Source organism: Epinephelus moara, chromosome 17 (genome assembly GCF_006386435.1).
Source record: "Epinephelus moara isolate mb chromosome 17, YSFRI_EMoa_1.0, whole genome shotgun sequence".
Taxonomy (NCBI): domain Eukaryota; kingdom Metazoa; phylum Chordata; class Actinopteri; order Perciformes; family Serranidae; genus Epinephelus; species Epinephelus moara.
This window is the reverse complement of record NC_065522.1, coordinates 8,462,465-8,485,836: the sequence shown is the minus strand read 5'-3', so window position 1 is coordinate 8,485,836 and position 23,372 is coordinate 8,462,465. Positions and strand designations below refer to the sequence as shown.

General features: G+C 39.4%; 2 protein-coding genes and 1 non-coding gene across 5 annotated transcripts in view; all 3 read right to left on the bottom strand.

Moving 5' to 3' along the window:
- The window catches only part of kirrel1a (kirre like nephrin family adhesion molecule 1a), a 46,912-nt gene extending 45,556 nt beyond the window's left edge, over window positions 1–1,356 (bottom strand). For all 3 annotated transcript variants that reach the window (XM_050067071.1, XM_050067073.1, XM_050067072.1), the window contains exon 1: window positions 1,069–1,356. In XM_050067071.1, the coding sequence (XP_049923028.1) occupies window positions 1,069–1,114 (46 nt within the window). In that variant the 5' untranslated portion in view covers window positions 1,115–1,356. The remainder of the gene's footprint in view (window positions 1–1,068) is intronic.
- A 5,084-nt stretch (window positions 1,357–6,440) lies between these two features.
- Window positions 6,441–6,514, bottom strand: trnar-ucu (transfer RNA arginine (anticodon UCU)). Its single transcript has one exon. It is a non-coding gene; the product is annotated as a tRNA-Arg (tRNA).
- A 1,501-nt stretch (window positions 6,515–8,015) lies between these two features.
- On the bottom strand, window positions 8,016–21,665 carry LOC126404091 (uncharacterized). The gene is made up of 10 exons (XM_050067084.1): window positions 21,368–21,665; window positions 20,067–20,188; window positions 19,146–19,266; window positions 18,877–18,979; window positions 14,760–14,965; window positions 14,221–14,351; window positions 12,864–13,011; window positions 12,250–12,346; window positions 12,092–12,167; window positions 8,016–10,867 (listed from the first exon to the last, which is right to left on the bottom strand). The coding sequence occupies exons 1-10, from the start codon at window positions 21,438–21,440 to the stop codon at window positions 10,772–10,774; spliced, it is 1,173 nt and encodes a 390-aa protein (XP_049923041.1). The 5' UTR covers window positions 21,441–21,665; the 3' UTR covers window positions 8,016–10,771.
- Window positions 21,666–23,372: the final 1,707 nt, after the last annotated feature.

Sequence of the window (23,372 nt, the reverse complement as noted above, 5' to 3'; positions counted from 1 at the left end):
TGGCCGGCCAGCAGCGGCCAGCCGTGCACGCTCCCAGTCAGCCAAGGTAGACAATAGGAGGGGGAAAAAAGGGAGGTTTGCTGTAACTGCGTGGCCACGACGACACACAGATATGCTACGATCAAACAGGTAGCTTATAGAAATTACAAGCATCCTCTCCTCCTCCTCCTCCTCCTCCTCCTTCAGCCTCCTGTCTCCCAGCAACTCGGCTGTGATTATCATAAGCCAATAGCCTACCTGGCACCCCACAGGTATGGAGGGGGAGCAGATGCACAGGCGCTGCTGATGCTGATGCTGATGCTGCACACGCCTCATTGTGCTGTTGAGATGCACAGAGAGGGTGAAAATGGGCTCTGTGTCAAGCACACAGGTAGGACACAAGGACAGGAGGGTGTGTGTGTGTGTGTGAGGGGGGAGACGGGGGGAGAGGAGCTATATAAGCTGTCTTTCACTACAGGATCACCACAGGGGCTGGTGGCAGTGCTCTCATTGACTGACAAGCCATTCAGATGCGATAGCAGTGTGGAAGTGCTGCTGGCATGTAGAGCAGCGCTGGTCAATCACTGTCATTCCCGTCACGTCCTCAGCGCCTCACCACGGCCCGTCTGAATAACGGCACCGAGGGTTTGTCATATGCAAAAGGTCATTAAGGCCGGTGGGCGCGCATGCACCAGTCATGTTCAAGTTGGACTGCACGCACGCGCGCAGCCATGTACTCGTACAGAAGCGCGCGACAATGAACATTTAAAAAAAAAAAAAAAAGTGTGGTGATCCATTGCTGCGGTGCGGACACGCAGTCACACGCGCGCGCGCTCACACGTAGATGCACGTGCACGCACACGCGCACACACACGCCTAAGGTGATCCATTGCTGCGGTTCATAAGGGAATGCTATGAAATCATGTTATATGCCTTTCTTTTTTTCTCCCCCCGACACGCGCATACTTCTGAAGGAATGCCAACGGAGGGCTCTGTCCGTGTCAAAGCCCCTGTAGTTTCACACAGCATTACATTTAAACATTATCCGCCGTGAATTATGCGCTAGAAAAGAGAGAAATCCAGTCTTACCAGTTTGAAAACTCAACACCAAACTCAGGAGCAGCAGCCTCTGCATGGTTCAGCCGACCAATAAGTCCGTTATTGGCTCAAACCTCCGTGAGGACAGCATCAAAAAGCGGGAGTTTACTGACTTTAATAATAATTAGACAAAGAACAATAATCCTCCTGCGTCGTCCCTCCTCGTTTGTCCCCTGACTCGGGTTGGACTTGCTCAGCTTTTACACCATTTCACTGCTTTTTTCACCTCTCTCCTCTTCTTTGCTCTCCAGCGACAGTCCGTTTTCTACTCTACACTGAGGCGGTAAGCTAGCAGCTACCACACATGAAACTTCCGGTCATGATCTTCAAAATAAAATGCACACTGAAGAGGGTTTTCCCGTTATTATTTCAAATCCATGGGTTTTTTTTAGGTATTAAAATCAATAAATAAATTAATGTACTATTCATAAAATTAACAGTAATAGGCAAAATAATAAACAAATCTCGCAAATTGTGTCTTCTTTTTGTTTTTTGTTTTTTTTTGTACTGCAGTTTTATTTTATTTTCTCTTACTCTAATGACCTCTAACACTCCACTCCACTATACCCATAAATGCTCTAGCATGTTTTGACTGTGAAGTTCACTCACCATGGATGTATTAAGAGACCTGGATATGGCATTGGCAGCAGGCCCCCCATTCAAAAGCTCTATTTCCACAGTATGAAATTACCCAGATAATCTGCGCTTCTTCTGTATCATTGGGCCCATTGAGTAGGCGCACTGGAGACTTATGGCTGCCAATCGCAGCCGAGCAGCTTGACTTCCAGTCTAGCTCTCTGCTAGCTTAAATGGGGATAAAATAAGTTAATCTTGCGGTTCTTTTAGATTTTCCAAATGTTATCGTACCAAATTGAGTTAATTTTTTATAGTGGAACAAATCATTTTGCAGGGGTTGTGAAGTTCAAAAGAATGTATCCACTGATCACTCTCCCAGTTTAAGTCTATGGGAAAAAGTATTTTTGGGCCTAATTGCATCACATGACAGACCCCATAAATTGTAGTACCACTATTTGGCCACTACGAAAATTGGTCTCTCACTGATGAACTAGATCAGGTAAGGCCAAATAACGGCCCGTGGGCCAACTGCGGCCAGTTGCCCATTTTTAAATGGCCCATTGTGAATTTGTAAAAAAGAAACCAAAATATGGCTTGAGCACATTTCTAATAAATTGCACTGTACATTGCACAGCCTTGTTTAAATGTGATGTTGATGTCATCTTGAAGAACTAGCAAGCCCTGCCATTGCACTTCTTAATTTGAACAGTAGATATCGCTACTCCACCTACAATGATTGATTACTAGTCAATTAAAACATTTACCTAAGCATACATGGTGGTGGACCTGAAAAGATGGATTAATGACAAACGTTAAACTATTTACTGCTTTAATGCCCTGTAAATTCAACTAAAATGTCTATCCAAGGCATACCCAAAAGTAAAGTGAAAGCTGTTCTTGTTCCATTTTTAGTACATGTGCATGCATTGTCTGCAGGCTTGGTCTTGGCAAATGGCAAATTAGCCTTTCTGGGGGGGGGGGGGTATGCAGTTACTATTGTCTGGCCCGTGACTTCTCATATTTTTCTGTGTATGGCCCACAATCCAAAAAGTTCCTGAACTAGATGGACTAGATTGACTGTGAGCATTAGATTTTTGGATAATCTTCTATAGGAAGATTCACCGCTGTCTACAACCTTCCACAACTTATGTAACATGATTCTTGTGAGTGCCACTTTCATAAAGAATTTACATTTTTCCCTCCAAAAAAAAAAAAGCTGACATAGGTTTTACCCTGAAACCATTTTCTTCAAATATGGATGACATCGGTGTGTAGGCTGTGTACTGCAGGTATATATATATATATATATATATACATTTTCTTTTTGCCTGGGGGCTACTTTTGCAAAATGACAGGAGGTCACAGACCAGTTAAAAAACAAATATGAATAATATCTATCAGTATATATAATAAATGAATCACTTGTGTTCAACCTTTCAGTGTTTACTGTCCTCACTCATCTTTAACAAGAGGCAATAGCAGAACATGCTAGAGCACTGATGGGTGTGACAAAGTGGAGTGTATGTAGAATGTGTTCATGTAGGAGAACATTAAAATTTAAATTAGAATTATATATATTTTGGGAGAGGGCTTGCCTAGGGCACCAAAGGTCCTGCACCGACTGTAACCCATAAACTACTCTGTCCTCATTCTGAACTTTCTTGGAGACGTTAAGGGATTCATAGCTGGAAACTCCTTTGTTTAAAGAACGTGCTTTTATGTCTCTAAAAGTCTTGTGAAAATTAGCAACAAATGTTAATAATCAAGTAGGGATGCATGATAATATCGGCACGTCATGGCTATCGGCCGACATCGGCTCTGAAATGAACTATCGGAAGCGGCCAATACGCTGATAATATCGACAAGCCTAGGTATCGGTCGATATTGGCTGTAAAATGAAAAAACGGAATCAGCCAAAAAGCTGATATTATCGGTACATCATCAGTGTCGAGCGATATCTGCTTTAAAATGAAATATTAGAATTGGCCAACATGCTGATATTATCAGTGTATCATCAGTATCAGCCGATATTGGCTTTCAAATGACATATTGGAAGTGGCCAACACGCTGATAATGTCGGCATGCCTTGGTATTGGCCGATAACGGCTGTGAAATGAAAAAACGGAATCAGCCAAAAAGCTGATATTATCGGTACATCATCAGTATCGGGCGATATCGGCTTTAAAATGAAGTAACTGAATCAGCCAACATGCTGATAATATCGGCATGCCATCCGTATTAGCCGATATCAGCTTTCAAATTAAATATTGGAATTGGCCAACATGCTGATAATATCGGCAAATCTTGGTATTGGCCGATATCGGCTTTCAAGTGAAATAACAGAATCAGCCAACAAGCTGATATTATTGGTACATCATCAGTATCAGCCGATATTGGCTTTAAAATGAACAGATGATCAGAATCAGTTATCATGCTAACATGCTAAATAATATCGGCACGTTATTGGTATCGGCTGATACTGGCTTTAAAATGAAATATCGGAAATCAACCAACATGCTTTTTCTTATTTTGCACAATGAAGGAACATTACATACATTGAAAATCATTTTATTTCATGTCTCCACCTGCAATAAGAGTATGTGTGCGTAATATGATGTTAATTTCACTACAGAAGAGACTTGATGATCACTTAAAATCAGATGGGGAAAAAAGTGGATATATCGATATCGGTATCAGTTATTGGCCAAATAAATTGTTAGATATCTGATATCGGTAAAAAATCGAATATCATGCATCACCACATTTAAGTAATTATACTGGGTAAATTTCATGTTCACCAATCATAATATGTAAATTCAAAACCTACGTTTTATATTTTTATAAGGCTACTTATTTGGGACACCAAAGAGTACATGACATAGTCCCACCTTTAAAACACAAAGAACGTTTTTAAAACAATAGAAATGTCTCTTTATTGATGTTCCCTGATTAATGAAATAAAAGTTCCCTCAATGTGACCACGCTCTGTTTCCGGTGTAGTCCTCGCTGTAGTTTCTCTGACTTGACGTCATATTCTCATTCACGGGGCATTCCTCTCTCTCTCTCTCTCTCTCTCTCTCTCTCTCTCTCTCTCTCTCTCTCTCTCTCTCTCTCACGTCAGCAGCACCACAGCACTGCCCCCTTTTTTCTCTCCCTCTGGATCTTACACAGGCCAGCACCGGCAAAAAATACATTATGAAATATAAAAAAAATGAACCAGCTTAGAGAGGCATAATCATTTTGACACATTTGCTGTAGTAGGGGCTGTTTGGTGTCTGGTGTTCACAGTGTGTCATTTCGTAGTGAAGTTATTCTAGGTAACTTACCTCCACATATATCACCCTAATTTTATCATTTATTTTTAAGAATGATGCCACACTTAAAATATAAATATACTATAGAGATTTCATAATAATTGAGCATGACGTCATAGTAACATGATGTCACGCGGAGCTTTGTGGTAAAATAAGAGCACAAATAAATAGAGGAGATGCTGTTTGCTGTAAGTTACAGGAAGCAAAACATAGTGTAGGACTACTCACAGATATTATTACTTCCTAGAATAATATTGACATTCATTGGGATGAGGCAGTGATGTCACCATGTGGCTACAGCCCGAACACATGATGAATAACCAGACCATGTCCTCATTCCTGTCACATAATGTAGGCTACAGATTTTGGTGATGGTTCCCCGTGATACTGTAGCTGTCACAGCTCAGCAGGTCTGCACAGTGAGCCGGTTCCTCCCGTCTCGCACCGGCGGGAAGTCACTAACACTGATGCCGGAGCGCCCCCTTGCGTCCTCTGTCCGGAACTACCTCCTGCGTGTGCTTCGAGCACAACTGGAGCAAGGATCCCAAAATATTTGCGCACGCGCACACGCGCACATTTTGCTGGCGGTGTTATTGGCGGGATTGAGGCGTAATCCTCAAAATAGATGCGAACCATTCTTACTTGAGAGACTCTTCTTTTTTATTTACAAAATAATATCAAGCATCACTGCCTGACGGAAACCTGCGGGGAGGGCTGTAAATACACAAGATACAAGTCATTAAATGTAGTAGTGTAAATATTTTCTAATTAAATATTTTTGCATGAGGTTAGGTTGCAATAGTATAATTGTAATTGCGATTTTGGCCAGAAAAATACATTTACCACACTATACCGTATGTCTATGTTCTCTTATGTTTTAAAATATGCTTTGGTATAAAACCAAATGCCTTCCTGGGACAAAATAAAGTTGAAAGCTGAAGCTGTAAGCCAAATTTCAAGTTTTTTGTGCAAGATATCATGCACAAGATCAGCCTATTTTAACCCAATATCATATTACTTTAAAATGTCATACACAATTTTTCCAGCACAGATGCTCAAACGGAAAATTAAGATAATAATAAATATATATTTTTGAATTTCAAGTCGAAAAAATATAAAGTGTAGCCCATAAAAAAAGAGAAAACGTAAAGAAATAAACACGTGCCTCTGTAAGACAATGGCATCATTGCAGATCAAGTCGGCTCTTATGAGTTAACCTATCTCAATATGAACTGAATCTATGCTCGAAATTTTTTTAATCCATCAGGTAAAATTTATAGAGAGCAAATGATCCACAGTATAAAGAGTATGAATGATTGGACCGTCTTCCAGTGTATTCACCACAGCCCACGTTATTGCTCGGGCAGTGAAGATGGACGGTTACAGCAGAATAATCTGCAACCAAAACATCATCATCTTTTCCATCTGATAAAAAGTGACCGCAGGTCTGCCAGTGTGGCACACAGAGTGACTCATCTCTGCCGGGACTCGAACCCGGAGCCTCTGGATTAGAAGTCCAGCGCGCTATTCCATTGCGCCACAGAGACTGCGCCAGGATATCTCGGGCCTGGCACGGTTTACATACATATATCCTCTCATATCGCTGCTCTCTGCATCCTCGCAGCATCAGGACCAGTCTGAGCCGACATGTTGGCTGTCCCGGGGCTGAACACTAGAGGGTGCTGTTGCTGCACTCTGCGGTACAGAGTTAGTCAAGTTGTCAGGTGTGTAACCGGAAATGACACGCTGGAGTTTGAAAAAATAAAAGTCCCCGTCGCCGTGGTGTTATGTGAGGCTTTTATTTTGAAACTGCGTCATCGGAAATATTCTTTTCTTCAAGCTAGCTTAACACTCGTCGCTCGAACAGCCTCCACGGAGCCAAAATGGTGACTATTGGAGCCTTTTATCCCCCGTGTTCGCATTAAAATAAAAAATATATATATCACGCTATTTGACTTAATGAAATACAGAAGCGATATACGCCAGGTTTAAAATAGCCAGCGCTTCCGCTATTTTGAATCAATTCACAGAGAGAAAAACCTAATTGATGACAGGGGATCGTGCCTCCATCCATTCCTTTAGAAATAGCTTAGTGACAACACGTCAGGTGTTGTTTTTTTAAAAATAGAAAACAGACATTTTATTGTAATGTTTACTGTTCATAGTCTTGGATGCATCATGTTCCTCCCCAGTGGAGGTTCTATATGAAAAGCCAGTGCAGAATTCTCACTGTATAGAATACCACTGGTGCGGTTACACCAATATTGCATCAGATAACCAATTATGCACCTCCCTTCACACATGCCCTTCACCACAGTATGACACCTTCATTAATTTCACGTCATCTATGCCGACTTTGTACACTTTTCAAGGACACCTAAATAGAACTGGTCCAGTGCAGCAGGGTTTGTGGAGATTTTTGTTACTGAGGAGCATTAAGTTCTTAATTTTTTTCTTGGTATTTTATCAGTGACAGTAAAAGTCATGATGCATAATAGGCTTCTGTTTTAAGACAGAGCCTCTCCTTAGAAAAGAAAAATCCACCCTAAAATAAACTGCACAATTGTATTCCTTTCATTTTGGACAGTACTAAATACGCACAGCCAGAGAGACAGGCCTCAATAAGCCTGGAATCTGAGCAGCAAGACCTGAACTGATGCTGTGACTTTAAAATTATGCTACTATGAACAAAACAGAAACCAGCTCCGACTGTATCTTAGTTACTCCCAGATATGTAATTACTCAACTGTTCATGAAAAAGCCACAAGCAGACAAAATGCAGCAATTTCAAATATATTTCAAAACTTCCTCTTCTGACTAGAATTACTGAAGAAATACGTTAGTTGCTCTCCACAAGTTTCCTTTTAAAACCGAGGAAGGAGAACTGAAAGTCTAAGAGCTTTTGCTGTCAATTTCATTGGTCACACTAATCGTGTTTAAGACTGAATTGCCTTATATTGTACTGATAAAGACTGGAGTTTTGATTAGGCTATATTAGAAAGTTCAAGTCTACTTGCCCAAATATGCTCTGCAGGGTGACCGACGGGTCTACGTTAGGATCAATTTTATTGTCCATTCTAGGAAACATAATACTCAGAGTTACTGCATATCCTGTTCCTGCCCTGACACAGATGATACACAGTGGCTTACAGGAATTAAAGTCATTTCTGTCATGATTTGCAAAAGTGAATATTGTAAAATCCAAAAAACAAGATAAGTTGCTCCATAGTTAAGAAGAAATATGACAGAAGGAATTAAAGAATGACATAAACATGAGGAAGAGAAGATACTGCCCATTACAATAAAGAAACAGTCCTGCATATAATCCCCCATAAAACCACAATATGCTTTAATAACAGAACGAACAAATGAGATATAATGTGATAATTGTAAAGTTAACTAAATCAAACTATAATTACAATGTTTCTCATTTCTAAAGTAAAATGTCAAACTGTTCCTTTACTTCGGCTATACAATGCTTGATACCACGTTTTTTAAAAATAACTACATTTTCGAGGTGTGTAATTAAAAACTTTCTGTGCAGAAATTACATATATTTATTGAAAAATTATCAGAGTATCATAAAATGAATTATAAACCACACAAAAGTTGGACCCAGCATTAGCCAGTCTGAGCACGTCATCAAAACATTCAATCTATCACTGTTTCAAACTGTACAGTAACAATATCAATACATACGCATCTTTACACGAGTGCTTCATTCATTTCATGGTCATAGTCCTCAACAGAATAAAAAAAGGGGGTGGTAATAGTAACAGTATATCTGAACTTAAAGAGATTTTTACAAGTCCAATCATTCCTGGACTTCTCAAAACATTACACATTCAATATATTGTATTCCTGCGTGCTCTCTCTCAAGAGAGAGCACGCAGGAATACCATTCATATGATTTTCATTTCTACAAACATCTCAGAGCTGTTTTGAAAGCAGAATAAAAAAGGAGAAAGGAAATCATTGGAGAATTAAAGCACAAATTAAATAGTAGAAGTTTAAATAGATCAGCAGGGTTCAATGTAAAACTATCAGCCTGTATACTTGGGCTGAAAATCAACTGCCTGGAAATTCACATCTATCTACGCTCCTGCTGGAGCTCTGCAGACAGGTAATCCAAAGAAAAATCATTTGTCTTTACTTAAAAAGTGGCTGCACCCACCTTTGTCCAATCACATAGCAAACAATCAGAGGACAATGCTACGGTGAAATCTCTGCAGAACACATGGTTTTCAGCCTCCAAGCTACCATCACCCTCTCAAAAAGTAGAAAATCCAAACATAAGCTTGCATTTAATGCCTGGTAAATCCTAAAAATCACTTATCAAAAAAGTTATAAAAAATGTTTTCTGTATTGCTTCAGCACCTCTAGGGACACATGAATGTGTAAATTACTTGAAAGTGGTGCCCGAAGCACAGCAGCAGGGGAATTATTAAGTGCAACAAAAGACTTAATGCTCAGAGAAAAACGTGGTCATGTAGGGAAGTAGTTCCCTGTCGTTTTCCTTAAAGGAACCCTAGTCTGTATTTCAGTAAACTAACTGACTAAGTGACAAATTATATCCAATGTGTAACAATAATGACAGAACAACTGATAAACTGTACAGCTAACCCAAATAGTGAATGCAAAACCTGCAGGAAGTTTGTGTAAAACAAGAGTCTTGGATGAGTTTTGAGCAGATTTCCTGTGAATATTGTATTAGAGATGACTTTTCCTTCCAGTGTTTTCTTCTACCTAAAGCTTGGTCATTGCTCCATTACCTCTTTGGTTGTTTTAACTGCATATTTATTTAATGCAGGACAAAGCTGTTAAACTGAGAGTGAAGGCTCTGAGAATATAGAGCGCAACAAGGATGACGTTTTTCAACTGGCCGACACGGAAGTTAGCTTTAGCAAAAAGCCTATGGGATTTTTCCGCTGGATTTGGGGGTTGCTACAGAAAATAAGCTCTGTGGCAAACAAACAACTAATGTATCTTATGGCATAGAACAAAACGTTAAAGTCTCTTAAGCTTGTGTTAACCCCACACCATATTTCAGGCTTTAAACCAAAAACCCATTGACTTCAAGGTGAGAGAATCTGGGATGCTAAAATGCTAACTCATTTTCAGGTTTTGGGATTCATTCCTGTGAGGTTTTTAAAAAAAAGTTTGTATCTTGAATCATAACCTAAGCTTTATAAATACCTATTTCATTTACTTTTCTTCACAGAAATAAATGGGGTTTTTCCTCTCAAGTCTTCATACTCCCTTTACATCAAGAAGGCCTCACAACCCCCCCATAAAGCTTCGGCAACCCCGATGGAGGTCAGGACTCCAAGGTAACTAACCGACTGCATTTGCAAACAAGGAGCTGCTGGTGTGCGTTAATATATCATGGTAATGAGGATTTCTAAATATGGAATACTGATGTGAATTTGGCGTAATGCGGTGGCATATTTGGGCTGATAAGACAAGGACCTTCAGTTCCATGCCATTCAGTGTAAGTCACTTCTGTACTACTGTTTTTAAATAAATAACAGTGAGTAAGCCGTGTGAAGTTTGATTGGAGCTGCATCAGTTTGGGAACAACAATACACTAGAATGCAGTAGCTGCCATAGTTAGCCATAGTTTGTTTGTTTGTTTTGGTAAAATGGAAGACTGAGTTGACATCTCACTTGATGCACTTGGCTAACGAATCTCTTTGATTCAGTTTAACAGTAAAGTCTCCCAATTTTTTGTTGAGCCAGTGCACCAAGAATTTGGGAGACTTCCAGCTGCTGCAGATTCAAGTTGTTGCCGCTGCAGAGGTGGGTCAGAAGTCAGGTTTGCTGTTTAGGGGATCTACCAAGAGAGTGATTTTACAGGTCTCTTCTTCCTCTGCTTGGATGTACAGGTTGCGAACATTGTACTGAGAAAAAGAAGAAGAAAGTTTGAGAACTTGGAGTTCATGACAAATCAAGTCATTGATTTTTCTCACGTACTTGTTGCCTAAGAAATAGACATTTTGTTTCAACCCATTTTGGGTGCAACCATTGTAATCAAGCATGTGTCAACAAAGGAGGGTGCTGCACAATGCATAACGGAAAAAAAACAGTAGTAGCAAGATGGCACATCACATTGTTCTGTTATTACTGATATTTGTTTTTATCCAAAAATCAAGCATAGATCAACTGTTAATGATAAGAAGAAGTAGAAGACTATTACAAGCAAGACTCCATCCTCTCTTCAGAATATGATGTGCCCAGTGATGTTGTTGCTGTTCACACTTCAGGTCAAGAAAAACCTGCTATTTTTTAGTTCTAGCTGGGAACCAACTTTTTTTGGGGTCCAGCCCAATTCATTTTGGTCAAAATGCACCAAATGATTAAAAATCAGGTGCAGGAACTGGAATTGAACCCGTTCCATGTTGGTTAAAAACGGGTACGACAAGCTCAGATTGTTGTTATAAGTGTCTGACAACATTATGGAAATGATCCCTTCAGAGTAGACATCCTTGTTGACAAGTAAGATCCTTTTTGTTTAACCAGAAACAGCCCTAAAATTGCTATTGCCAAACACACCTGACTCCATTTAGATAAACAGTAATTTTATCATCGTAAAACACACTTCAATCAATGTCGACAGAAGCAAAATAAAACTCACGAAAACCATCTTGGTTCTGCTTTCTGCTGTTCTAACAATCACCAGCTCTGGTTTGTTTGAAATAAACCTTTAATTCACCCAGTTAGATGTGAAAATATGTTGGCTTTGCGCACACTAAAATGACCGTTTTTTTAAATGGAGTCTGGTGTGTTTGGCGATGGCAATTCTGGCGCTGTTTCTGGGTAGACAAAAGGATCTTAGACACTTAAAATAACAACCTGAGTTTGTCAGTGCCAAAAACAAGCACTTTTAGTGGATGTAAATTGACTGTGCTCAATTGCCCAAAGGGAATTTCACCCCTGCCGTCTACAGCGCTCTTGCTCAATGCTGGGGCAGTTTTTAAAGAAGTTGTTCCCATTGGTCATTTATCACTTGAGCTTCTCATTTTAGTCTCTACAAGACAGCAAATAAGCATACTTCCCAAAATTGTCATAATGTAAGGAGACAGGACAATCAGGGAGTAACCCAAGACAGAAAATAAAACAGTTACCTTATTGTTGTTGTCAGAAATATCAGTGAGGAGGTCCCGAGGTTCTGGTACTTTGGGGAAAATATTTTCCTTATTCCTGAACAGAAAGGGTTTAATATTAGAGGCAAGTAAAGAAAAAAAATATAGCAGCCAAACAAAAAGATGAAGACTTTACATACTTCTTGAAACACACAAACATCAGCACTGCCAGGACACCGAACATCACTGGGATGATAATGGCAGCATACAGCCACCCATTAGGAACTGTATCTGCACCTGCATGCAAAAACATCAGCAACATTATGATCGTCTGAGAGTGACTTTGTCAGCTACAGTGTTTACAAGTTACAATTTAAATCCAGTGTTCCCACTGAGAAGTATTCAGATCCTTTACTGAAGAACAGATACCAATAAAACATTCGACAAACTGTTTAAGCTTAAATTTTATATAATGTGTAATTTTGCATCACATTTCCAGAGTTCTTCCTATGTCTGTGTGTAAAGTCTGTAAAACCAGTATTTCCCTCTGAGAAGTAATGGAGTAGAATCATAAGGTGTTTGCATTTGTGCACAGTACTTAAGTAAATGTATGTATAACAGTTCTTAATTACATCTCTCCACTGCTAAAAACTAATCTCAACTTCTTCAGTGTCATTCTTCAAACATCCACTGGATGGCAGGAAAGTTAGACATTTTTAAATCCTGACCACAGTGGCTTCAAATTGCTGGACAGTTCATTTTGCAGAGAAACTCTTCAACAAGGTAAGAAAACAGACAGAGGTGATGACCATACCAAAGTGTTTCACTTCGCTCCATGGTATCTTTCTTCGGTTGTCACTGTTCTCTCTGTATGTCTTAGCCACTGCTCTAATAGCCATACTGTATGGACAGTTAGGGTCGGCGAGCAACTCGAATGATGTTTCTTCTTTTATCTCGAGAGTCTGTGAGGAATTGAAGGCACAGTTGTAACAGTCACTGATCAATTAGTTGACTAGTTCCAGTACAATAATGAATCTGACAGTATGACTGAATTCTGTGGAGTTTCTGTGTAAAATATGGTCATAATCATATGAACGTTTCAGCTTTAGAAGCAACTGCAAACCTTAGTGTAAATTTAAGCTCTACACGCTGACATGGGAAGAACAAGTAAACGCCACATACAGGGCTTGCCCACTCTGGGGTTTGAACCAGGAACCCACTCACTGTATAGCTGCAATACTAACCACTACACCACTGTCTTTATTTAAGTCAACCATATAGGCATCCTCTTTTGTTTGGGTAAGTTACCTCTTTAAATTTGCATGTGGCTCCTACTCATGTAAAGTACATAAATTCATTTGAATGAATTTGTAAACCCCTGAGGTCATATTCGCAAAGATTCCTAGCACAAAGAGTTGCTTCAAGTGACCAAATTCTAAAAATTCTTACAATTATGACGTTTTCTAAGAGTTCCTGGTAAAGATATTTACAAGTTATTTACAAGGCATCTTAGCCCTTAAGAGAGCTCTGAAAGGAGTATGGCAGAGGACTTATAAAAGACTTAAGAGTTTCAGGAAGAGGAGAAAATGGTGTTAAGAGAAAGAAGTAGGAGAAATATTATATCATTTACAGTGAGTAAATGAAATGGGAAAGATTAGATCATTCAGAGATAATGCTTGTGGTTGATCTCATTGGGAATGTGCACACATCTCCCATCCAACACAATAACAACATAACGTCAGAAAAAAACACTAAGGTACAGTAATGACTTGGGTCCAACATTTACGACACTTTCACGGTCTCATATTGCGAATAAAGAATAAAGTCATAATATTATGAGAATAAAGTCGTAAATCAATGTCAATAAAGTTACAATATTATGACATTAAACTTGTTACTTTAGGAGAAAAAAGTCTTGCTGGTAACACATTATATTACTTCAGTACTGCTAAAACATCACCTGTCACCTGCAACACTGTTTGTATACTCTTTGTCGCTTTTTTTTTACCACATTACCAAATTTTCCGGTCATAATCTGTGACTTCTTCTGCGCACCAGTCAAGTTTCTTTTACAGCTGACATCCATGTCTGTGAAAACATGGATGCTTCACACACACATCTTCCCCACAGCAGCATATGGTTTACAAGTAAATGTAGAAGTAAAACATTACCTGAGTTTCATTACACTTAGTGTACTTAAGTTCAAACATCCAATCTGGGCCGCGGATGGCAGGAGGAGCCCATCTCATATTGAATTTATTCCCAGTTTTAGTGACAGTCCACTTGAGGGCAGGATGTCTTACTGCATGGAGACAAACATGACAGAGTTATATTAACTGCAATCCAGTCATACACATTCAGTGTATATACTTTGAAGCCACTGAGGACCCTTGGAAAGCCCCTCACAGATATATTTTTTCTCTCCTAAAATAGCTGCAGTGTGTGTTTTCCAAAGTTGTATGTTTTGGATTCATTACAGAATAACAAACTGTACACACAGACAGACACACACACACACACACACACACACACACACGAACACACACATCTAGACATCATGATAAAACATTTCCATGAAAGGACAGACAGCAACTTCTCCTATACTGTAGCTCTGAGAGTGAATGGGGAAGTGTGACATATTTCAACAGAATGTTTGCTCCATAGGACTCTTGATAGTAAATTACAACAGATCAGTCCACTTGTTGCATACCATTATCTATAAGCTGTATCTTGAAGGTGTTCCTGGCCAACATGTTGTTCAGAGTTCCAGAAAACGAAATGTGAATGTCGTTCTGGATGCCCGCGTCCAGATCACAACCAGTCTTGACTCCTTCATTGAAATGGTACAATGGGCACTCTTCGATGTCAAAAGAGGGCTTCTGGTCAGCAGGTACCGTGAAATCCTCTTTTATTAACCTTGAAAGACAGAGAAAAAGCTCATTTGCTTTCAGGCTGCACACGAAGATGTACATTTATGAAACAATTAATTATAAAAATTTACAAAACATTTAAATAGTGCCCCAATTTTCCTACATTATGCTCCTCAGACCTGGCTAGTATAAAGGAAGTCAAGCCCTAACCTTTGCATTTCGAGTCCTAAACAAGTCGTGATGTGCTCTTCACCAAATGCAACGCCAGGGATAAAATAAATGTACAAATATCATGAACATTTGTAAAACTTTGTATTTTACTTTTACTTTTTTGTTTTTTTGAGTCCAAGTCATGTGACTTGAGTCCACACCTCTGTCAATGTTACTGTGCAGTTAATAAGAGTAATCGCAATACACTGATTTGTCACCCTGAGAGAAAGTACCAGACTCCCTTAAGAAATAGCTGAGTTTTGTGAGTTATTAATTTAGGGAAAACTTAATTAACTCTGTGAAATGCTCTAACAACGAATATTCAATTATTGGTCCCCTCTTATAAATTTGCCAACGGTGTGGAGGTTGTACACAGAGGTGCCTGTTTTGATGTGCGCCGTTTGGTGGCTGTGTATTTTGGCCTTAATTTGCTGAGACGAGAGGCTGGGCCTTGTGAGAAAATCTCCAAGTTGGCAACACTGTGTGTGTGCCTGTGCGCATTGATATTTACATATTTTCCTCCCTGCTACTGGGCTACAGCCCAACAGCCAGGCCCTCAACATGTCCCTGCCATAGATTTCATTATCAAATAGATTCCTGGTGCCTATTCATCCCAATGGAGATGCTAATCTGGCGCATACGGCCAAAATGTTTCTAGCTTCTAGGTTTACTTCCACGGTATGCGACCCACTGAATAGTAGTAGTGTTTCTCCCACTGGCTCTGTCTGCGAGTTCCTGCTCAGCTCATAGACTTTACATTGTGATGACATCAGGATTTTAAAATTATTTTTCTTGGCTTGAAGAAAGTTTTACAAATATTAAACCTCCATGGATCAAATATTCATAATAGGAAGAGTCATAACTGACCTTGTTTGCAATTTGAGGTGTCCTGTCAACAGTTTTACAAATGTCTCTTTTATAATAGTGGCCTACGGAGTGGCCACTGGAAAAAATATGGCTGCAAGGCAGACCAGTTCTCCTAGGTGCCTGGTCCCTCCTGTTATGTCTGTCTTATATGTGAAGCTACAGACAGCAGAGGGATGGCTTAGCTTGACATAATTACTGAGAACAAGAGAAAATAACTGGCCTGGCCTACAGAGGTAACATTATTTGCCTACCAGCACTTTCAAAGCTCGTTTTAACGCTGAATTTTTTTTCAAATTCAGACAAAACCCAAAGTGTTATAGCCACATTTCAGTGTATTATTAACAGTTAATGTCAGTGATTATATGATTTGCATTTGTATTGGAATGACAAAAATACATGTTTGAAAATAGACTACAGGAAATTATTTCTTAAAATGAGCAGGCTGATTCCTGTTTGGTTGCATACCATTTACTGAGTGACTGTAGCGTAGAGCACTATCATGTTGTGCTCCTCTGAAACACCAGTGTTGTGCGAACCTTGTGAGGTTAACTGACACAGCAGTAGTGAGGTCAAACTTAGCACACAGCTGTGTTTACGAAATCCAGAAAGTCCTGGTTTGGCTGAACTCACTCTTAACCAGGGCTCCAGACTTTTTTTTTAGTGGGAGCACTGTTAAACTGTATCATAAGCTATATGTAGTCGACTGTATATTAACATTGGACTGTTTTAATTATTTAAGTATTGAACATCACAGAGACTTGTGGTCAGTGGGATGGTCAGGAAATATGAATCAACATTATACTGGACATCATCATCACATCGTGTTTCTGTGACTTCCTGTAATGGCTGAAGGCTGCTGGAAACTGTCGGGAAACTGTCTGGCTGAATCCAAATGTCCGCACTTCACCGCACTTGCAGACTTGCTAACTTTGCGGGTGCCTTCCTGGGAAGTCTGGGAGTGCTTAGGGCTGTCCAAATTCACAATCCAGCCAGTCCACACGGGGCCTAAAGCGGACTTTGTGCAGACTTCCAGAGAGTTCCCTTGGGGTGCAGAGTTAACTGATTTAATAACCGTTGTATAACATTGTGGGTTTTTCAACTGCCGAAAAAACTAAATGCTCTAGGTCCAGCACTGTAGGCAGGGGCATTAACCATCACAGATCTCAAATGCTAAATAAACAAACTGACCTTGACAAATGGTGACCAACTGACTAGATTTATGCTATTAGTTAGTGTGAAGAAGACATTAGCAAGTGGCCAGGTCTATAATAATGATATTAATAATAATAATAATAATAATAAACCTTATTTATATAGCACTTTTCAAAAAACAACTTTACAAAGTGCTTCAGAAACATAAAAACAAAATACACAATTCATCCCAGTATTACAAAACAATCAAAAATAAACAGAGATAAGACAATGAATAATAAAAGAAACAATAAAAGCATAGGTCAGATAAAACTTATTAGTTAAAAGCCAACCTATAAAAGTGAATTTTCAACAGAGTTTTAAAAGACAACACTGAGGTAGCTTGTCTGATACCCAAAGGAAGTGCATTCCACAACTGTGGAGCCCTTACAGCGAATGCCCTGCTACCTTCAGTCACAAGTCTGGATCTGGGGACCAAAAGTAACAGCTGGTCAGCAGACCTGAGAGTGCGAGGAAGGGTGTAAGGGGTAAGGAGATCAGAAATGAAGGATGGGGCGAGGCCGTTCAGTGACTTAAAAACAAACAATAAAACTTTAAAATCAATTCTGAACACCACCGGTAACAAGTGCAATGAGGCCAGAATAGGGGAAATGTGCTCATACCGTCAGGTTTTTGTGAGAACTCTAGCTGCAGTGTTTTGAATAAGTTGTAGGTGGTTGATGGATTTCAGTGGCAGTCTGGTAAATAAAGAGTTGCAATAATCTAAGTGGCTAGAAACAAAAGCATGGATTAGGGTTTGAGCATTACTGAATGAAAGAAAGGATGGTTCCTGATTTGACTGATGGCTGACTTAGTGATATTGCTAAAATGTTTAGAAAAACTCAGATCTGAGTCAAAGATTATCCCTAAATTTCTAGCCTCGTTAGTGCACTGTAATCTTAATGAAAGTAAAATCTGGGTTACAGAATCTCTGTGTGGTTTAGGTCCAAACACCATCACTTCAGTCTTATCGTTGTTTAACATAAGGAAGTTGCTGGACATCCAGGCTTTATGTCTGTGAGACAGGCTGTGAGTATGTTAACTGAGGTGAGGTCTGATGGATTTATAGATAGGTATATTTGAGAATGCACGTGCATATTTTTGATGACACCGGTTGTAAAAGGGTCAGAGGGTGCGCATTAATTTAACCTTGTGAAACTGAAAATAGACTGACTATCAGTATATATTTGATATTTTCAGACACACACTTTTAAAAACAAGATAATGACACAAATGTTAGTATTTACTGTTGAACATCAACAACATGAACATCTACTTTGGATTTCTGGTTTTTGGCTGGAAGTAAAAGTCCAACTTCATCATTAAACACTACATTACCAAACATGGCTTGGGCCTTCAAGAATAGGCGTTGCCCATTTGTCAACAGACACTGCCAACGGTCAAACTTATACTCCCCAAGGACTGGACTAATAAAAAGCTGAGCCATTTTATATGAGGAATTTAGCCTCAATTGAACCCTTGTTGATTACTTCCACTTGAGTCAAGCCTGACTCTTCAGGTATGTGATGAAACCAAGATTAGCCATGGTGTATCAGGAAATATTGCAATACAGCTCTCTATGCCTAATAGTGAGTTTCAGTTTATTAATCACTCAACATTGGAGCTACTGGGCTGATCCCCATTGTCTGTTTTTAATTGTGTAAGCACTTAATGATAAAACCCACATACCTATAGAAAAACTTGAAATCTGGAACATGTGGACTGACTGGGTTCCAGGAGCAGCGGGTTTTATTTTCGGCATAGAGGTAGCACTCCAAATCCTTCACCAGGTCTGGGAGGAAATGTGACACATACACACATCATAACCAACAGATACACTCACGTAAATGAGGTCAGTATATGGTTCAAAAACACATTTATTTGTCAACTAAAAAGCATTCAACCTTTGAGAACAAAATAAGGTGTTATTAAGGATAACGATGAGCAAAATGAGCTACCTGGGTAAGTCCGGTTGATGGTGGCCTTGTATGTACGTGAGCCGGTACAGGTAGCTTCAACCCTTAACTGCAGGGATCCTCCTTCCATCACAACGTACCTCTGCCAGGGATTAGCAATATTCTGAATTCACAGTAAAAAGAGAGAAACATTGAATGAACAACCAAGCCATCATCAGCGGTATTAACACTAAGACAAGAACACGCACACTGGCCGTTTTGTCCTGAATTATTGTAAAAATCAACCGTATACAATGATATGGGTCTTCTGTGTTCTTGATAGATGTCTGGCAGAAAACTGACCAGATGCAAAATCTAAAGCACACCCGCACATGGTGCAGAGGAGACTTTAAAAAAAAAGATGAATATTGGACTTTTACTTGTAATAGAATATATTTTATGCATTATTTCTTACATCTGTTTAATTACTAAAGGTCCTGAGTACTTCCTCCACAACTGTGATCAAATAAGTGGTGTACATTGCTGTCTACCACCTCTTTTAATAATCCAACTACAAGTTGCCAAAGTCAGGAATGTCCCCACACACATAGGCTTTGATAACAATGTAACATACAACAAAAAGATATACTATAATAAAGCCAGTGTCATAATTTAAATGTGGTGGTTGTCTGTGTAGAAGTGAGAGATGATGGAAATTGAGTTTTCAGTCAGTTTTCTGGGAATAATACCCAACAGTGACCCTTGTAAATTGCTTTTTGCTGTGCTTACTGCAGAGCAGTGAGATTATTTGTGTTACAGGAGACATTTGAACTGCTAAAATATTTAAACATTTATAACTGGTGGGATACTTGGGTGCAGGTGCTACAGGATTCCTCAGAAAAGATTTAAAGGGTATTGTTGAGCTGCATTTATAAATAAAAAAATATATATGTGTGCATTATATATATATATATGCATACTCACTTTTGGTATGAAGCTTTTAAAATACCCATAATATGAGCAGTTCCCCACTGGTGCCCAGGACACCTGTGTTTGAAAATCATTAATCCATTGCAGGGAGACATTTTGTAGTTGTAAAATTTGACCTTAGGTAGAGAGAGAGAAAAGACAGAAATATGATTACATATTATTTCAGTGTTCCACCATCTATTCATTCCTTTCATTCAGTCTGCTCCTGTAAAATGACTTCTCTTTGACCCTGTTTACAGCAGTGCAGTGCTTATCCAGAGGAACAGCTCTGGATGAGAAATATTTGCCTTAACTGTCAGGAGACTGCAAACAGTACACACTACTGATGGCAACCATCTGCCCTTGTTGAAAAGAAAAGATCGCTTTCCCACACAGCTCAAGAAATAGCTACATCCATACTTTAATTTGGTGATTATATAAATGTCATGTTATTTTCTTTATCTTCAATGTCAGACACCACGGTGAAGTTTTAACTTGGATATTCAACAGACATTCACTCCAGATCCAGCAGAATGTTCTTGTGCCTGCACTTGCACATGTACTAAAATCAACATCAGATGAGGGGAGGAAGGGTGGGACAGTAAGGTCTGTCCCCAAATAACACTCTTTCTGCCATGTGACACTGCAAGAAATGATAAAACCTTAGAGAAAAAGGATCAGCACAGCTACCCAGCACTAAAAAAGTCTTCAGTGCCCAGCGAAGGGATGTTTTGACCAGTTACTTAACCGAGGCAGCAGACTTGGATTTTGGACTCACTCCACATGAGGCACTAAGCATCTGACAGGTACAGGTTAACCAGTTAGACCTTGGTAGGAATTGGTTATTATTTATCATTTTTTATGTGTATTTTTTTTTTTTATAATTGTGTTATTTTTAGAACTTGTGTTTGACATCAGTTACTGAGTTGTGTGATATAGTTGGAGAAGTTAGAAACACTGCTATTCATAGGCCTACTAGATTCTGAGAGCTCATTGAAATTCAGCAAGTTATGGGTGCTGAGACAAAAAGCGTTACAACCAGCCCCGGCCTCCCCTACTATGTTAGATACGATTCATGTATAAAAATCCATTTAGTTCTTTATCGTCACCAAAACACACCTAAGTCTTAAGTTTAGGCTACATGTTTTTTTTGTGTTGCTCAACCGTCAACCACCAGACGTGACGTCATTACTGGGAAACACCGTGTCATAGACCGTGGCAAAATTGGAATTCGTCAAGGACACAGTTGAAAACACAAAGGCAGTAAAATGTAGGCCAACACAGAACGTTACATACTGTAAAGGCTATTTTCTTACCTTGTTGGGCTTCAGTTGTCACAGAGAGGAAGCTTAAAACGACCAACGCCAAACTTTGAAACTTCCTGGCCATCCTTTTATAGTCTTTTCCCTTAAATGAACTTTTCCACGGCCGTCGGTGTGAGGATAAAACGTTTTCCTTTGATTATTCTCGCTCCTTAACACGGCCGTCTATTGTCCGGTCTGCCTGTAACGGGTTGTGTGAGGCGAGTCGACACAGTAAAGTGTCCCTGTCCACTTTTGACTTTCGCTTCCAGCTTCTTCTTTAAGAAGTCATGAAAAGTTTTGGAGGCTGGAGCTGGGCGGAGCGAGCGCTTCCTCTTTTTTTTCCCCTCGCCAAGGAGATACACGTGAACGCACGCACGCACGCGCCCTCGCCAACACGCGATTGCAACATCAGCCTTGTGCATTTTAAATGTTGCTGTCCTTATGATTTTTTGTTTTTTAGTATAAATGCTAACAAGGTATTAATGGTAGGATTATGTACAAATAATCTGCAGCCCTTTTCCAGGTGCTCAGACATCAAACATTGAAGGAAACTTGTAGATGAGCTAAAGAGCTAAAAAAGACATACCTAAGATGAACGATATGTACCCCTCAGTATTGAGAACATGCGCATTTGTCACGCTTCCCCTCAAGAAAACATGAAAACAGAATTATTTTTGACAAAATGAAAGCCTTCTACACCATAAACCGATGAAGAAAACACACAAATTTGTACATTAAAGTTCACCAGTGTGCAGGAAATACAGGATGAATTCCATTTGCACTTGGAAGTCACACTTTCCGAGTTCGAAGTCCAATGATATGGCTGCTCCATGTATCAACAGCAGTGACTTTGTAGTAACAGTTTATTAGCATTGACTTACTTGTGTCTCAATGAAACAGTCAAACACACACTTCTGTCTGACTTCTACTGTGAACATGCTGCTACGGTGTTTTTTTAATGCGCAAAATAGAGCGTAATGTGTTATGACTGGTATTGCTAACAGTTGCTAACTTGGCTAAGTGGTAGCCTATTGCTAATGGTGCATTCCATTTGCACTGGGAAGTGTAATTCCCTAGTTCCCAGTCAAACATTTCGAATGGAACGCCTCTAAAAGTCGGATTTTTGACTCATGAAGTGCGAGGAACATTATTAACCTAACCTCAAAATCCAATATGGCTGCTCCATGCATCAACATTAGTGAAAGCTGTAGTAATACACTGATTTTTAGCACTTCAGTCTTATTTGTGTCTCATAAAATCAGTCGTACACACGACATTGTCCAACTTCTATCAGTGGACACGTTGCTACAGTTTGTATGTGCAAACCACAGTGTAATACTGGTATCAAATGGTATTGCTAACAATGGCTGAGCTAGCTAAAACTGGAATTGCTAACATGTTGGTTTTCTGACTTGCACTGGAATGTGGTCAGCTCAGATGTGAAGTCATTCCCGGCTGTTTTTCTGAGTAATTTATTTATGTTTCTGTTTTATTGGTGTCATTTTTTTTCTGTTTTTCTGAGTAATTTTTTTCCTTGTGTTCTGAGTAATATTTTCTGTTTTTCTGAGTAATTTTTTCCTTGTTTTCTGAGTAATATTTAATGTTTTCCTGAGTATTTTTTCCGTTTTTTTTTCCTGAACGAGGAGACGAGATACTTCAGAATCTCCCGAGAAGCTCCCACCTGACAACCGAAATCATGCCCATACACGTTTGTCAGCTAACGTTGTTACAACCTGTTACTAACCTAACCTGTTATATTGAGCTATAGGCCTACACTAGAATGATGCAGTCGAAAACATAGCTACAGTGGTGTGAAAAAGTGTTTGCCCCCTTCCTGATTTCTTACTTTTTTGCATGTTTTCCACACTTAAATGTTTCAGATCATCAGACAAATTTAAACATTAGTCAAAGATAACACAAGTAAACACAAAATGCAGTTTTTAAATGAAGGGTTTTATTAATGAGGAAGAAAAAAATCCAAAGCTACATGGCCCTGTGTGAAAAAGTGTTTGCCCCC

What these genes read in the sequence shown, in the direction of transcription:
- LOC126404091 (XM_050067084.1), bottom strand. Translation starts at nt 21,440, where the DNA reads ATGGCCAGGAAGTTTCAAAGTTTGGCGTTGGTCGTTTTAAGCTTCCTC. An exon ending in GATACAGCTTATAGATAATG is followed by an intron (nt 14,352 to 14,759) that starts GTATGCAACAAG and finishes GTCTCCATGCAG; the next exon opens with TAAGACATCCTGCCCTCAAG. An exon ending in ATGTTTGTGTGTTTCAAGAA is followed by an intron (nt 12,168 to 12,249) that starts GTATGTAAAGTC and finishes CTTTCTGTTCAG; the next exon opens with GAATAAGGAAAATATTTTCC.